This window comes from Aethalodelphis obliquidens, unplaced genomic scaffold (assembly GCF_003676395.1).
Source record: "Aethalodelphis obliquidens isolate GAN/ISIS:26980383/991018 unplaced genomic scaffold, ASM367639v1 scaffold75, whole genome shotgun sequence".
Classification (NCBI taxonomy): domain Eukaryota; kingdom Metazoa; phylum Chordata; class Mammalia; order Artiodactyla; family Delphinidae; genus Aethalodelphis; species Aethalodelphis obliquidens.
In genome coordinates, this window is record NW_020838019.1 from 632737 (window position 1) to 649030 (window position 16294).

General features: G+C 42.2%; 1 protein-coding gene across 1 annotated transcript in view; it reads right to left on the minus strand.

Moving 5' to 3' along the window:
* Nucleotides 1-11927, minus strand: part of SHCBP1 (SHC binding and spindle associated 1) — a 37886-nt gene extending 25959 nt beyond the window's left edge. Inside the window, exons 1-5 of the mRNA XM_027092148.1 lie at nucleotides 11797-11927; nucleotides 8133-8300; nucleotides 7842-7957; nucleotides 6214-6422; nucleotides 1567-1659 (exon numbers count right to left, since the gene is read on the minus strand). Of these exons, the coding sequence (XP_026947949.1) occupies nucleotides 1567-1659; nucleotides 6214-6422; nucleotides 7842-7957; nucleotides 8133-8300; nucleotides 11797-11905 (695 nt within the window). The 5' untranslated portion in view covers nucleotides 11906-11927. The remainder of the gene's footprint in view (nucleotides 1-1566; nucleotides 1660-6213; nucleotides 6423-7841; nucleotides 7958-8132; nucleotides 8301-11796) is intronic.
* Between the last annotated feature and the right edge of the window lie 4367 nt (nucleotides 11928-16294).

The following is a 16294-nucleotide window of genomic DNA, read 5'->3' on the forward strand; positions in this document are numbered from 1 at the left end:
CCAACATCTGTGTCTCAGACCCATAAGCTCTGAAGCAGAGTGTTTTGAATTAGAAAGGAAAAATATTTACTTCACAGTGCAAAATCAAGACAATATGGTTTGATTCCCTTTAACTCTTGCCTGTGAATAGCTCTACTCCTGTCTTAGCCTAGGGACCTTTGAAAGAGTCTGCCTATATTTGATAACAACATTCCAGTTTCCCCATCAAGTACCATAGTTTCTTCTCCATAACTGAAAACAATTCCTCCCTTATGCTTTCCCATCTGCCAGTGATGTATAAGATATGTATGTAAATCATTTCTTGTTGTTTGAACATGTAAGACTGTCAAATCGGAATACAGTTATTTTCCAAGTAAAGATCAAATTTGCCAGATACATGATATTCATCTACCATTACATTTCCCTTCAATCAAAACCAATCATTGCTCTTTAAAAGCAAGTATATCAAAACTAGAAAATATGCAAGCTTATTGAAATTCTGGCATTTTACTGAATACACTATGAGAAAACAGGAAATGCATAATGGAAAAATTGGAAAGGCTAAATAGAAATCACAGCCAATTTATGAAAAGCTGAAATCAGACATACATAATTCTAAACCAGGTAGAACCAACCTTAACCAGACTTCTCACGTATTTTTTACTTATGATTCACTGTTTAAATGAAGAGAAACTAAATCAAATTGGTTATACAGAAATGTAAAGGGTTACTGCCTTATCTTATGTAACCAAATCATCTTTCACACAGGGAAAAAAATTACCTTCTACAATTTTTTTTTCTTTTTTTGGCCTGCAAGGTCTAATTTTATTCTTATTGCAGCACTGCGTATTAAATTACTATGCACAAGTACCAAAAAGTTACCTGGTCTTATAGCACCATCTAGTGGAAGCCACATTTAACAAAGTCAGTGCAGGACAACTATTTGGGTTGCATGGTTAATTTGGGGTATTTTTATAATGGAAGGGTTTTTCCCTACCAAAATATGATAAGTCACTAGAATGTATTTAGGTATTTTGGAAATTTTTATTCACCATCAATATTAACTATTTAGTATTTTCATCTATTTATCAAATAAGATTTAAGGAAAAGAACTTGACAAAACATCCTGAGGTAAGTCTGTTTAGCCTACTATGTTTTACTGTAAGAACTTAAGAGTAAAGCCATGTCTTTAAAAGTACTCAAGAAAAAAAAAGTCTTCTATAATTCAATTAATTTCACTGTTCTTCAATTGTTTTTATTGAGTTTAGTAACGGGTTGTTTCTTTTTAACATATTAGCTCAATTAAGTTTTATTCAAATTTACAAGAGTGAGCTGTTAATTTACATGTTCTTGAATTCTCTGCTTTTAGATTCTAAAAACACTACAAGTAGGTTTATAAACACTAAAAGTAGGTTTCTCTGCATCTGTACAATTTTTATTTAATAACTTGTCAGTGGGTTATACTATTTTATATCAGTCTGTTTCTATCTGTAGGAGTATATATACAGTATATACAAAACACAGGTGAAATTAAATCACAAATAGCTATTTTTTCCAACATGTACAAGGCCACTAAAAAATACTTACAATCTCAATCGAGGTTCAACACATCTAACAAAATAATCATACTCATCCTCTTCTTCTTCATCCCAACTCCTCCAAATGTTCTGATAGAAAAACCTGGAAAGGAAATTAGTATCACTCAAATTCAATCACTGGCTTAAAATGTTAGGGTTTGGGAGGAATAAGAGTAAATCAAAACAAGTCTATCAAGTATGGTAGAGAAGATTGAATATTTGCTAGATTTGATAGTCATGAGTCACACATGAACTTCTTTGGATTGGCTAAAGAAGTTTTCTATAACATTGATTCTATTAGGACCTTCTATTTATCAGAAGAACTATTTATTGACCATCTGTAACTTGGTGGAAAGTAGTGCCATTTGTTAAGATAGAAAAGACTGGGAGAGAAACAAGTTTAGGGTTGAAAATAAAGAGTTCTGTTTTCACCATGTTCAGGTTGAGATGCCTATTTGAACTCCAAATGGATGATGTCAAGAGTGCAGATAAATATACAAGACCAGAGCTCAAGGAAAAGGTCAGGGCTAGAGACATAAATCTGGAAGTTGTCAGCATATTGATGGCATTAGAGCAATAGATGAGATCATCCAGGGACATAAAATAAAGCAGTAGTTCTCAACCCTGACTGCCCATTAGAGTCCCCTGAGAAGCTTTTAAAAGTTGATTTTCAACCCTATTCCAGACCAATAAACTAGAATCTCTTGGGTGGGGGATGGGGGAGGGAGGGTGCAGGATCCATATTTTTTTAAAGCTCCCCAAAGTGATTTAACAAATTTTTCATCATGGAAAATTTCAAACATATACAAGAGCAAACATGAAAACATGAATACCATGTATCCATCACCAGCTTCAACAATTATCAACTCACAGGCAATCTTATTTCACCTCTACTCCACCCACTTACTTCTCTGCTCTCCTACCTCCACCATCCTGACACTGGATCATTTTAAAGCAAATTTCTGACGTATCATATCACTCATAAATTTTCAGTATGTGCCTCTAAAATAAATCTTTATACAAAAAAAGTTTTAATTCCTTAATAACCAAGTATCCAGTCAGTGTTCAGTTTTCCCTAATTATCTCCTTTGTTGTTGCTGTTGTTTTACAGTTGGCTTGCTCATCAGGGTCCAAACAAGGGTCAGCCATTGAATTTAATTAAATCACTTTTACTCTATAGATTATCCATCCCTCTTTTTCACCTTGCAATTTATTTAATAGTTTCCCACACTCTGAATTTTACTGATTGCTTCCCCAAGGGGTCAGTTAACATGTCCTTCTGTTTCCTTTATTTCTAGTAAACTGATAGTAAGGACTAGGGACTTGATCGTCTTTAGGAAAGACTTTTTGGCAAGAATACTTCAAGGGAGGTATAATGTAGCTTCATCACCAAGCACATGATACCTGGTCATCTCTTTTGATGATGAGCTTAAGAATGATCAATGGATTCAGATACTGTCAGCCTGATTTATCTGCCACAAAGTTCCCTATCAGGTTTTCACCAATGGCTGTAGCAGCCATTGATGATCATTGCCTGAAACCTCTACTTTATTATGGGTTGCAAAATACTGATATTCTCATCTTATCATTCTTTCTTCATGTGGTAGTTGGAATACTCCTATAAAGAAAATTTCCAGGAGATTCTAATGTGCTTTCAAAGCTGATTAGAGAGAGAGAAGTGTAGATAGCCTAGGCCTGAGCCCTGGGTAACTTCAACATTCTAAAGTTTGAGCATAAGAGGAAAGAGCTGGCCAAGATTATTAAGAAAGCAAGCCCATGACACACTATCATAAAGTGGTGTCCCAGAAACTGGAAAGAGAGTAGAGTATGTTAAGAAGATGGGAATGATCAAATAATTAGAATGTGACCAAGAGGTCAAGGTAAGATGAGATCAGAGGAGTGACGACTGGATATGAGAATATGAGTGACCTTAAGCACAATTTCAATGGTACTGTAGGAGTAGAAGCATTAGTGGAACGCCAGGAAGTACAGACGATATAACTGTCAAAAAGTTGAAAAGGAAGGAGCAGTGAAAATGAAGCCATCTCTTAATTCTTATAGATTAGACTGTCATTCTCTTCACCCTCTAGAGTCCATCTCTCAAAAACAAACCAAAAAAAACCCAAACCTGAGCATGCCCTTACTCAACCAAAAGACTCTGCTGGCTCCTTGCTGTCCTCAGAACAAAATCCAAATTCCTGAGCTTGGTGATATTACATGGACTCACAGTCCACCTCTAGAGCACCTCTCTTGCCTCAGAGACCCTGTGTGCAAACTACCAATTTCACAAGCTCTTTCAAAGCCGCTGTGACATGCTGGTCAGACTGCCTTCCACCTTTTCCACCTGGTAAGCTTATATTTACACTTCATGACCCAGCTCAAATATCCTCACCAGTTCAGTACCAGGCAATCACATTTCATTCACATCTGCACCTCCTCCAGTGTTTATTCTCTCAAGACAGAAACTTGGGAGTCAGCCTTGACTTCTTCCATATCCACTCTACCACCAAGTCTTAGCCATCCTACTTTCTCAATAAGCCTAATCTGTACTCTCCATATCTCCACCCTAGTCCACTCTGCCTCTTAACTGATCTCTCTACCCCTTCCCCCTCCATTTACTTTCTACACAGCAGCCAGAACAAACCTTTTAAAACACAACGCTGATCATATCATAAAACACAAAGCTGATTGAAAACCCTTCAGCGGTTTCCCACTGCTCTTAAAGACAAAAATTGTCCATTGGCTGACAAATCCCTGCATCTTCGGACCCCTGACAACCTCTAAGCTGGTTTCCTAAGTCTCTTCCATTACTGCCTATGTTCTAACCACGTTGGCCCTCCGGCTCCTTAAACTCACTGAGTTCCTGAACCTGTTCCCTCCCCTAAACTGCCACAACCACTTTCACCTAGCCAACCCTTCAGACCCAAGTTCAAATACCATTTCCTCAGGAAATAACCGTATTACAGCAACCTGACCTAGTCTTAGAACACTCTGTAATCCCTCACAGCACTCACTGCAGTTTCCAATCATACACATTATCTTTATGTGATTATTTCATCAAGGTTCATCTCCCACCTTTAGACTGACGTCTCCCTGGTGATGGTGATTGTGTCTGTTTTGTGCACCAGTCACATCTCACCCTCAACTCAGGACCTGGCACTGAAATACTTACTGAATAAAATGAACAAATGAAAACCCTCATAATTTGACCTTTTCTGGACACTGACCAGAATCTGAGCCCTCACCTCAAAATAAAGAATAATTTAGCCAGGCTCGCCTTCAAATAATACTATTACTAATTCCAGATACTTGTCTTTCTATCAACTTCTATACCCATAAGAGATTAGCTCCCTGATTCCTAATTTCCTAAACTCGTCAATTATCCCTTTACCTTCATATGCCTCAACTGACAGATTTTTTAAGTGAGAGAAACATAAGAGAGTTATTTTGGTTCTAGACATAAGCCAGTTCTTTAGATTTATGTTGTTTGACCTAATATTGAATACCTACAGTCCTTGCATTGTATGCAAGTCCAATGTCCTTGCATACAATTAGAAATTTTCTATGAAATGTCAGAAGCAGGGCCCAAGACACTCTGCTTCTTTGTAGAGTATCAAATTAAGCTCAGCAAAACCAGGTTCACTCACTAACGGCATAGAAACTGGAAAGTACTTTTTGAACTACAAAACATCAAGCAACATTATTAACATGACCTTTATATTATCCAATCTTCCAGTTCATGGAGGAATATAAGTCCTTTTTTTTTTGGCGGTACGCGGGCCTCTCACTGTTGTGGCCTCTCCCGTTGCGGAGCACAGGCTCCGGACGCGCAGGCTCAGCGGCCACGGCTCACGGGCCTAGCCGCTCCGCAGCATGTGGGATCCTCCCGGACCGGGGCACGAACCCGTGTCCCCTGCATCGGCAGGCGGACTCTCAACCACTGCGCCACTAGGGAAGCCCCTAAGTCCATATTTAATTAGCCAAAAATAAGCCTTCCTTAGTAAATATACTTATAAAAAGAATATTCAAAAGAACTATCTGTATTAGGAACTATCTGACAAAAAAGTTATCTGAAAAACTAAAAAAAGCATACCTATTAATGCAAGTGGAAACCGACTAAGCCAAAAAAGGTTGAAAGGCAGGCACATACCCCCTAAGGATCCTGGAAGTGGCCTGACAAAACATTCTTTGGCCAGACATATCCTTGAAAACACTGTATGTCAGGCTTATCAGTGCACAAGTGATGGTATACCACCTTCTTTACCTTCTTTCCTTTCCTCTTATGTTCAAGTACATCAACTATAGCCTTAGCATCCAGAACTTTTAAGACAGTTTCTAAATATATACAAACCAAATTTTAAAATCCCCTATCTTTTGTTAACATTTGGGGACACTGAGAGAAGGCTATACAGGAATCCCTAGTACTACTTTTCTCAAATTTTCTGTAAGTCTGAAATTACCTCAAATTGAAAATTTTAAACATTGAAAACATTTTTTTAATTTTAAAAAGTTTCCACTGTCTTTGAATATTTTTAAATATTGCAGTGACCAAGTTTACAGTTTGAGTTTTAAATCTAGGTATAATACAGACCAGAATTACTGCATTTCATCCAAAGTTTTTGGCCACAAGGTTACTTTTATCAACCTTTTTTCCTACCTGATATGCTCAATTGCAAGTGCTGTCTGGTCAAACACTCCAGAATCATCAAATACCACCCACAGCTCCTGCAGGGGCAACCGGTGTTCCTTCAAATCAAGGAGCTCTTTCATACACTCCAAAGTAAAAGTGCTGACTTGAGATTCACAGAGGTACGGGTCAGCAAGCCTCACCACTGCCTTCAAGGCTGCAAAGTCCACATCTGTGATCTGAAATTTAAAATAATGTGACTTAACATATGCAAATCAAAATTAAGATACATCTAAAACACTACTTACAGCCTGATTTTTTTAAAGCATGAAATGGGAGTGGGGAGCCTTCTTCCATAACATAAAGGATAAACAAGACAGGCTTGGCTTGTACCCACATGGAGCTGACATCGTAATTGAGAGGACAAATAAACAAACAAGATGGCAACAAGTATGTGACAGAGAATAAGTAGCAGGGGTGGTGGTCTGGTTTTACTGGGAGGGTAGGGGAAGTCACTTCTGAACTGCGATAAAAGGGATGAAAAGGAAGCAGCCGTGTGAAGAGCAGGAAAGATGCAAAAGGCCCTGGGGCAGAGACAAGCTTGGCAGCTGGCAGAGAAACAGTGTTTCTTGCTGGAACCACAGGAAGGAAATGAGGTATGGGCAGCAGGAGGTGAGGTGAGAGAGAGGCAAGATCAGGACAGGAAGGGCATTGGAAGGAGCTTGGCTTTTACATGTTATCTAGCACAATGAGAAGCCATAAAGCCAGCACAGGCCTTTGGTAAATGCAATGCATTAGAGGTTTTTAAGCAGAGGAATGGCCGGCGCATTTCTCTTTTAAAACAATGACTTGGACTGCTTTTAGAGAATTGAGATGTGTTGGGGGAAGGGAGCTACTATCATAATCAAATTAATAGGCCTGAACTGCAACCAAAGACATTAGCATAACCCAAAATTTAAAAATCCACAAGGAACAGCTGCTTGCAAACCATTGTCTCATATATAGTCACTGCAGCATGTGATGTCATTTTCTAAAGGGTCTGCAGCCACAACTTGTATTCATTCACACTCCCTGGTTTACCATTTTAGTTTAACGGAGCGGGGTGGGGGTGGGGGTCCTGTTAACACACACTGAGAAAAATTCACAGCTGTAATTAGAGTGCAAATTTAATGTAAAAGGCCCAGTCAGTTAAAAAATAAGATTGTTTTTACTTTCTGCAATGGAACATCAAGAGGTTAACCACATACCTACAACTTTGTCAGGCAAAAAATAGGCTAGTTTTAAAATGCCCGCTTGGTTTGAGCTACTTTAATGGGCTACAACTAAGAAGGTAAAAAATCAATTCAAACCCCACTGACTTTATAATTAGGCCTCTTTGTTTTTTAAACGGTCTCAAATACCTCCCTCACTTCATAGGTTTCTAATCCATTTCCCCTTTTTAAAGGACACTGAAGCTTAAACCACCTCAATTCCCTGGTAGCTCCTCCTCAGTTGCCTTTAAAATTTGTGGAACACTTCATACACCGTGGCAGTTAGATGTAAAAAACATGCTATTTTCAATCAGCTCATAAACCTTAATTAAAAATAAGCACTGTGGCTACAACAGTCTGAGGGAAAGTGTTTTTAGCTAAATGTCTTAACAACAGAATTAAATTTACCTCAACCAGCACCTTGAACACATTAGTGTGCCAGACTGCCCGCCATCCAGATGGTTCAAGGACCTTCTCTAAGAACTCAGCTGTGAATTCTTTTACCTCAGAGGCCTTACAGTCAGCTACAAAAAAATTAAACACAATAAGAATTGGGGCTGCATAAAGGAGAGAGAAGTTAATAAATCCACTCAAATCTACTTTCTCAGAACCAACAAACAGCAGTCTAAGGAACTGAGACCATCTACTGAATACATATAAATTAAAAGACAAAAGAAGCAAAAAAGAGGACCTACTCACCTAAAATGTAATCTTGATAAGCTCTGAATCGCTCATAGAACAAAAGATGACTTGTCTGGAACATTTCTGGGAAATGAGTTTTTCCTTCTGGCACAAAACTTTGTAAACTAGTACCTGGTTTATCATGATTGCTACAATCACTGCATGAATCTTCATCTTCAAACAAACCTAAGAGAACAAAAATAGGCAGGCTCAACTATCCCAGACACTTCCAGTGCTTATAAACTGCTTCTATTTTCATATACTTGCTTAGAAATTCCAAACAAATAAAAACAAGGATTTGGGTATAATGCTTTACTTATCTCTATCATTGTCAGAAAAAAAGTTTTCTAAATTTAAAAATATCTCAAAATCCAAGTTCTACTTCAAAACAATAAGGACTTAAAATCCTTCATGGGTTAGGTTTTTGCTGCTGTTCTGTGAGGAAGAGGGTTGTTTTTAATTAAGTGGGAATCACCCAAGGTCTCCTTCAGAGGACACGGCTATGATTATTACTAGAGCTAGCAAGTTATAATGGTCACATAGCTTACAGTCATTTTTTTCCAAAACAATTCCATAAAGCTGCATTAAATACAGAGCTGATTTCCTATACTCCATCTCAAACAAACTGAAACCTCCCTCTAATTTCTACAATATCAGCTTGTCAATGCCCCTCAATAAACAGGGATGAGAGATTGTTAATAATGCATAAGGTTTACTTCACAAAAGTTTCTAGGTTCCATCTGACTAATTTCAATGCCTGTGTCTAAGGAAAGGATTAGAAAATGCTAATTGCATTAGGTTTGGGCTGTATGTAATTATGTTTCACAAGGCGTGATTGGGCCAGTGACATATCTAATTCTGTGCAATACGACGTTTTTAATAGACAAAACGACTACTAAATAAATACTGAGGGTAGCATTTAGACTGGCAAACTTCTTTCCTGTGGTCTCAGGAAGGGTATCTGAGACAATTACTAGCAGCAGTCTTTCTCTTCCCTTACCTCTTATATTTCTCCTTCTTTTCTCCCTCCTTCCACTTCTCTGCCCCTGTTCAGGCCACCAGAATTATGTGACCCCACAGACTGTAATAGGGAAGAACAAATCTGACTCCATATTGGATCTGTTTCTTGTACTTTACCCTTTGTATCCTATTGCTTTTGATACAAGAATGTTGCCTATAGCCTGAAATACACAGGATAGCCCCTTCTCAAAGCTCTGACCTTTAAAGGTATAACACTTTCCCACTCATATAGAGATAAAAAGTTGCTAAACAGAGAATAACATTTGTCTTGTTGTAGGTTTACAGGAACATCCTGACCTGACCTACCTGGATAGATGCAAGAACAAAGGATTCTGACACCAAGAAGTTTGCAACAACCAGCCACAACCTCTCCCCTTTTAGTATAAAGGAAGCCTGAATTCTAACTTTGGCAAGATGGTTCTTTGGGACTCTATTCCACCATCTTCTCAGTCAGCTGGCTTTCCAAATAAAGTCTCTATTCCTTGCCCCAACAACTCGTCTCTCAATTCATTGGCCTGTCGTACAGCGAGCAGTACAAGTTTGGACATGGCAACAAGATGACCAAGGTGTAGTGAAGGGCTTCCTGCTTACAGATTATCAATGCACCTGAGCCTCAGAAGGACATCAATACCTCACCTGCTGTGTAACAATCTCTCTGTACCTAAAGGAAGATGAAAACAGTATGCCAACTTAATAAAATTAAGAGAATAAACTATATGTTAATCACTTACAACAGTACCCACCACATAACATAGATATAAATGTTTGTTAAAGAAATAATACCATCATCTCACACACATTAGGTGACTATTATCCAAAAATCAATAAGAAAAACTATCAAGAAAACAAGTGTTGGGCTTCCCTGGTGGCGCAGTGGGTGAGAGTCCGCCTGCCGATGCAGGGGACACGGGTTCGTGCCCTAGTCCGGGAAGATCCCACATGCCGCGGAGCGGCTGGGCCCCGTGAGCCATGGCCGCTGAGCGTGCGCGTCCGGAGCCTTTGCTCTGCAACGGGAGAGGCCACAACAGTGAGAGGCCCACGTACCGCAAAAAAAAAAAAAAAGAAAAAAAAGAAAACAAGTGTTGGCGAGGATATGGGGAAACAGGAACCCTTGTGCACTGTTGGTAGGCATGTAAAACGGTTCAGCCACCACAGAAAACAGTATGGTGATTCCTCAAAAGTTTTTAAATAGAATTACCATATGACCCAGCAATTTCCAAAAGAACTGAAAGCAGGGTCTCCAAGAGATATTTGTACACCCATGTTCACAGCAGCATTATTCACAATAGCTAAAATTATTTAGCTTTAAAAAGTAAGGAGGGCTTCCCTGGTGGCGCAGCGGTTGAGAGTCTGCCTGCCAATGCAGGGGACACGGGTTCGTACCCCGGTCCGGGAGAATCCCACATGCCACGGAGCGGCTGGGCCCGTGAGCCATGGCCACTGAGCCTGCGCGTCCGGAGCCTGTGCTCCGCAACAGGAGAGGCCACAATAGTGAGAGGCACGCGTACGGCAAAAAAAAAAAGGAAGGAAATTACAAGTGTTGGATGAACATTATACTGCGTGAAATAAGCCAGTCACAGAAAGACAAATACTGTGCAATTCCACTGATATGAGGTACTTAGTCAAAATCATATCATAAAGACAAAGTATGATGGTGGTTGCCAGGAGCTGGGGGGAGGGGTGATTGGGGGTTTATTATTCAATAGGTATAGAGTTTCAGTTTACAAGATGAAAAGAACCATGGTAACAGAGGGTGGTGATGGCTACACAACAATGTGAATGTGTTTAATACCACTGAACTGTACACTTAAAAATGGTTAAGATGGTAAATTGTTATGTGTGTCTTACAATTAAAAAGAACACCTTACTTCAGCACAATTTTTTAGATCCTATTTGAAAGTATTTCTTTTCACACATTATTTCACTTCATCTTCACCACTCCGTAGCACCACTACCTGTTTTCCAGATGGGCAAACTGAAGCCAAGTGACTGTTGCCAGTTCACAAGAGTGGTTGGTAGAGGAGTTAAGTCACACCTATGTTCTCTCACTTCTCCAGGACTCTTTCCACTACACAATACAACTGAAAATGTTAAAGTAAAACCACCTTAAAATATCAGGGGGAAAAAACGGAGTCTCCATGAAGAGGTAGAAAGGACTGAGAATTAGACCTGGGTTCTACTTTTAGACTCTGTCCCAAATTGGCTCCCCTACCCTTGGGCATGTCACCTGCCCTCAATGCTCAGTGCAGGCTTAGATGCAGCCAACTAGGCCAAGCGTTCAAGTTTCTTCTCTTTCGGTAAAGGGAAGTGTGGTACGTGATCTCCTTTGAGATGCAAATTTAAAAAATGCGCCCACTCTGGACTCACAAACGCGTGCACAAAGCCCGGGGGGCCCACCCAGACAACAAAAGTGGGAATTCCCGGCCCGGCCCAGTTCCCTCCAGGCTCGAGGAAGCTGAGGCCAGATTGGGCGGGGTGAGTTGCCCTAGGTACCTCCTGACTTCGACGTCGGGGCGTCGCCCAGCCACCGCCGCCACCCTGGCCAGCAAGGTCCGGAAGGCCTGCGCCCCAAGCGCCCTCGGAGAGTCCCGACGCCCCCCGCGCTGCCGACACGGTCTGTCGCAGGCGGCGGCTCCGCCGGCCCGTCACGACGGGTGCTCACCTTTCCCGAGGGGCGCCGGCTCCTCTTCCGCAGCCCAGCCGGTGCGCTCATGGTCCCGCGCCATCGCCTCCGACCCCAACCCACCACCAGCCAGCAGCCCGTCAGCCATTTCAAATTTCCGCGGGCGGCCGCCCGGCCCAGTAATGCGAAGAAGCAGCCGCTTCTGATTGGATAGTGGGCCGAGGCTCTTTGACCAATTAAAGGAAAGTTTGCGTGGCCCCCGTTTCCGCACGAGCCCCGCCCCTTCAGCCTCCACCCACCCCGGTTGCAGTGCCTGCGCGCCATCTACTGGCCGGAAGGACTGCTCTTCTCGTCCAAGCTCTTGCTCTTTTTGTTTACTGGGACGAACTTGGACAGAGTTGAATTAGGACATAATTTGGGATGAGTTCCGAAAAACTAACAAGCCATACCTGGAAGTGAGGTAGAGCGGAAAAGACACTGGCTTGAGATTCAAAAAACATAGTATTTAGACTTGTTTCTTCCATTACTACTGGTATTACCTTGGGCAAGTCACTTCACCTCTCAGAAGAGCATCTTCAGTTCTAATAGTATATTGGCCTAGATGGCTCCAAACTTTTCACCACCAAAAATCAGTTGCTCTCTCGCTTTTTCTCTCTCTCCCCCTCTTTAATTCACTACCTACACACAGAGGATATTTTCAAAGAATGTCAAATAATATTTAGAATGTATAAGTATGTTTTACCTACATTTATTAATCAACAACTATAACCTCCAATAATAATAGCTAACATTTGTTGAGTACTGTGTGCAAGACACCCCTGCATATTTTATCTGCAGTATCTTATTCAATCTTCAAAAACCATCCTATGAGACAGGAAATATTATTGTTATTCCCATTTTACAGGTGACGACATGGAGCCACCAAGAAATTAAGAAATGCCCAATTTAACCCAGCAGTGCCAGTATTAAAAACCAGCCAAATTCCTGAATCCACACTTTAACGGCTCTGCCAGGCCATGACTAGTCAGACCTGAGATGGCCGGCAACAGCAGAGGTTACCAGAACACCAGGAAGATGAGTCCCACAGAAAGACAAGAGCCTGGTCATGACAGTTATCACAGAGAAGACATTTCCACTTACTGCCTTAAAGGAAAACCTTGGGCTAAAGTCTCTCAGATCCCTCACAGCTGAAATGATATTAAGGACAAATCACTTATTAAACTGGGTACATTTCCAAACCTATGCTTGCATGGATTATATGGAAAGTTTTTAGAGTTTTCCCCTAAGTGGAGACCTTTTAGGAGCACACATTTCTTGGGAGTTTGCTTTTCCTGCCCCCTCCCCCATACCCTAAGGAAAGGGTTTTTTAATTCTTCCTTTCCAATCCCTCCATCTGCAGCCCATCACAGCCTTCCACCTGCCTTAGGTGGGGTGGCACCCATTATTCCCAGTCCTTTTTATATCTTCACTCTTTCTCACCACTAGGTCCTTATACTCTGTCTACACAGGGGCTCGAAAGTTACTGCCCTCCCCTAAAAACTTCCCAAAGCCCAACTGCAATCTTGAGATACTGCCTCCACACTTTCTGGATAGCACCAAATTGCTCTGGGGTAGTGCCTTTCCTCTCCTGCTTTCTCAACAGCCAGTAGCTTCCTCCAGAGGCCTGCCCTCCCTCGCTCCTATCGCCCTCCGCCCGCTGCAGCACTGACAGCCCAGCATCCCCTTCCGTAGTCCTTCCTCCCCTGGCCTCCGGGCCTTCTCTCTTCTGGTCCTTCACTCTTCTGGTTCTCCTTCCTGCCTTCATTCTTCTTCCTCCTTCTCAGATCCCCTAAAACTAGGGGACTCCCAAGGGCATTTTCCTGAGTCCACCTTCATCAGGAGGTAACAGAAGTGAGTGAAGAAGGCCAAGTGTGGACAGTGGCACTCACTGTGAGCACACAGGAAAGCAGATGTGCTAGTTCACTTGACAAATAATAAATATAGAGAGTATAGACTGTGTGCCAGACATTGTTCTAGGCTCAAGGGAAGCAGGGGCAAACAAGCAGACAAGGTCCTGCCCGCATGGAATTCACAGCCTAGTGGAGATGCACAATGAACAAGTAAAAAATCAATTAACAAGCAAGATTCAATTATGAAAAATAATAAAATAAAATTCAGTGATGTAATAGAGAATGATGAGTGGTGAAGACAGATTCAGACTTTTATGTGAAAATGCCTGATTTTAAGCTGTTAGCAACTTTTTTTTTTTTAATGTAAACACTATGCAACCCAGAAAAACCTTATTTCCCAGGCCAAATTTGGCCCACAGCCTACTAGGATCACAACCTCTGTTCTAAGCCCCAGCCGCTCAAAGTACAGTCCAGGGACCAGGAGCTTGTTAGAAATGCAGAGTCCCTCCCCTACCCCCAGATCTGCTGGACTGGAATCTTCATTTCAACAAGATCCCCAGTCCTCAAGTAGCATAATTCATGTTTGATACAGAGATCTTCAGACCTGAGTTCTCTCCTGCAGCTATTTCAGTTTCATCTCCTGCTGGAAAACTTGACCTGGAGCTCTCATTCATGATTCACGTTCCTGAATGCTGCAAAGACAAGTGCAGTCCATCCTCCAGCTTATAAGGCTCTCATCTCATCCCACCCTCCCTGCCACAGCCCCTGTGGCCACCACCATCTCCCATGCAGGCTGTCGAGATGGCACCTGGGAAGTCACCGCACCTGAGAGGACTCACCCACTCTCTCACCTGCTTCCAGAATTAATTGCTCCCCTCTTGCTATTCCTAGCACAGGAGTCTCAATGCAGTGCCCGGAATGGCCAGGCGGATGACAGAAGGAGAGAAGTGGGCACTGGTGCCAGTCCCGTGAGAAGTGATGGGTATGGACCCCATGTTGCCACGTTGGTTTTCCAATTGAAGCCAGAAGTCTAGATTTTTATAAGAAATTTCCCTTATTAAAAGATTGGCAACCGGGTCTTCTCTGGTGGTGCAGTGGTTAAGAATCTGCCTGCCAATGTAGGGGACACAGGTTCGAGCCCTGGTCCAGGGGGATCCCACATGCCGCAGAGCAACTAAGCCCATGCGCCACAACTAGTGAGTCTGTGCTCTAAAGCCCGAGCCACAACTACTGAAGCCCGCATGCCTAGAGCTCGTGCTCTGTAACAAGAGAAGCCACGTCAGTGAGAAGCCCACATGCAGCAACGAAGACCTAGTGCAGCCGAAAATAAATTAATTAATTAATTTTTTAAAAAAAGTTAATTAAGAAAAAAAAGATTGGCAACCAATTTTTAACAACTTAAACACTGTGCCAGCCAAATAAAACATATCTGTAGACCACCAGTTTGCAACTTCTGAGGCCTAGTCTACTTGTGACATTGCGTCAGAGGCTGTGGTCCTTTGAAGACAAGTACCATGTAATATTCATCTTTGTACTGCTGGTAACTACTACTAAACTTCACTTAGTAAAGGGACAAACTAAATTGATACTGCTCCTTTTATATATAGTGTAATTTTATGATGCCATTAGCCAAAGGGTCAGGTTTAGAGTCAAATGGCCAGATCTGGGCCATTTCTGCTGCTGCTGCTGCCCAGAGACCCCCTACCCAGAACCACAGATTCAACATTATTACCATTACCAAAGTCAGGGTCAGGGAATGTGGCCTGTATTGGGGGCCCTCTGCCCCCAAACCAGCCCACCAGTTTCCCCAGGACAGAAGCACTCTCTAAAGTGTGCAGCTCAGGACTTTGACCCGTGGGGGAGAGAAGCCCAGCATGGCCCCCATTGCCCTGCTTTAGAATGTGTTCCCACATCCATATGAATGGGTTTCTGAGCACAGACAAGGACAAAGACAGTGCAAATTCTGAACATCAGAGAAGGGTGGGGAGAGCCCCCAGATCCTGGGAGGGGTCCCACTGGGGGAGGCCTGTCCCTCCATCAGCAGTTATGGGGAACTCCACGTGGGCCCAGGGTGGGCAGGTAGCCCACGATGTCTACTCCACGGCAGGGAGAGAAGAGATGCTAGGTCTCTGCTTCTCTGGTCTGAGAGTCTGGGGCTCTTATTGACAAAAACAAAGAATAAAAGCTAGGCTCGAATTTTGGCTTGTATTTTCCACTAGAGGGAAGCTTAAACTTTCAAAATAAGTCTTTAGCACTTGGTAAAGCATTGAGAAGTCCTTTCAGCCAGTTTCCTCTAGAGCCTCTGGGCCTTGTGCGAGGCTCCAGGGATTAGAAGAGAGCAAATAAACCTAACTCTTACCTCACGGAGCTCATGGTCCAGCAGGGGAGAGGCATATTAAACAAGAGAATACCCAGTGAGTGTAGTCAGACTTGGGATAAATGCCACCAATTAGAGGGAATCCTAGGCAGGGCCCTCTTTGCAGGGGCACTGGGCTAAAACCTTCAGGATAAGACAGAACTGAAACATTTGCTCTTCCTTGATCTCAAGCCTGCTGGCCTTTGGGCTGAAACTATACCATCAGCTCTCCTGGTTCTCAGGCCTCTGGAATTGGACTGTGGAACTACCATGAGCTCTCCTAGGTCTCCAG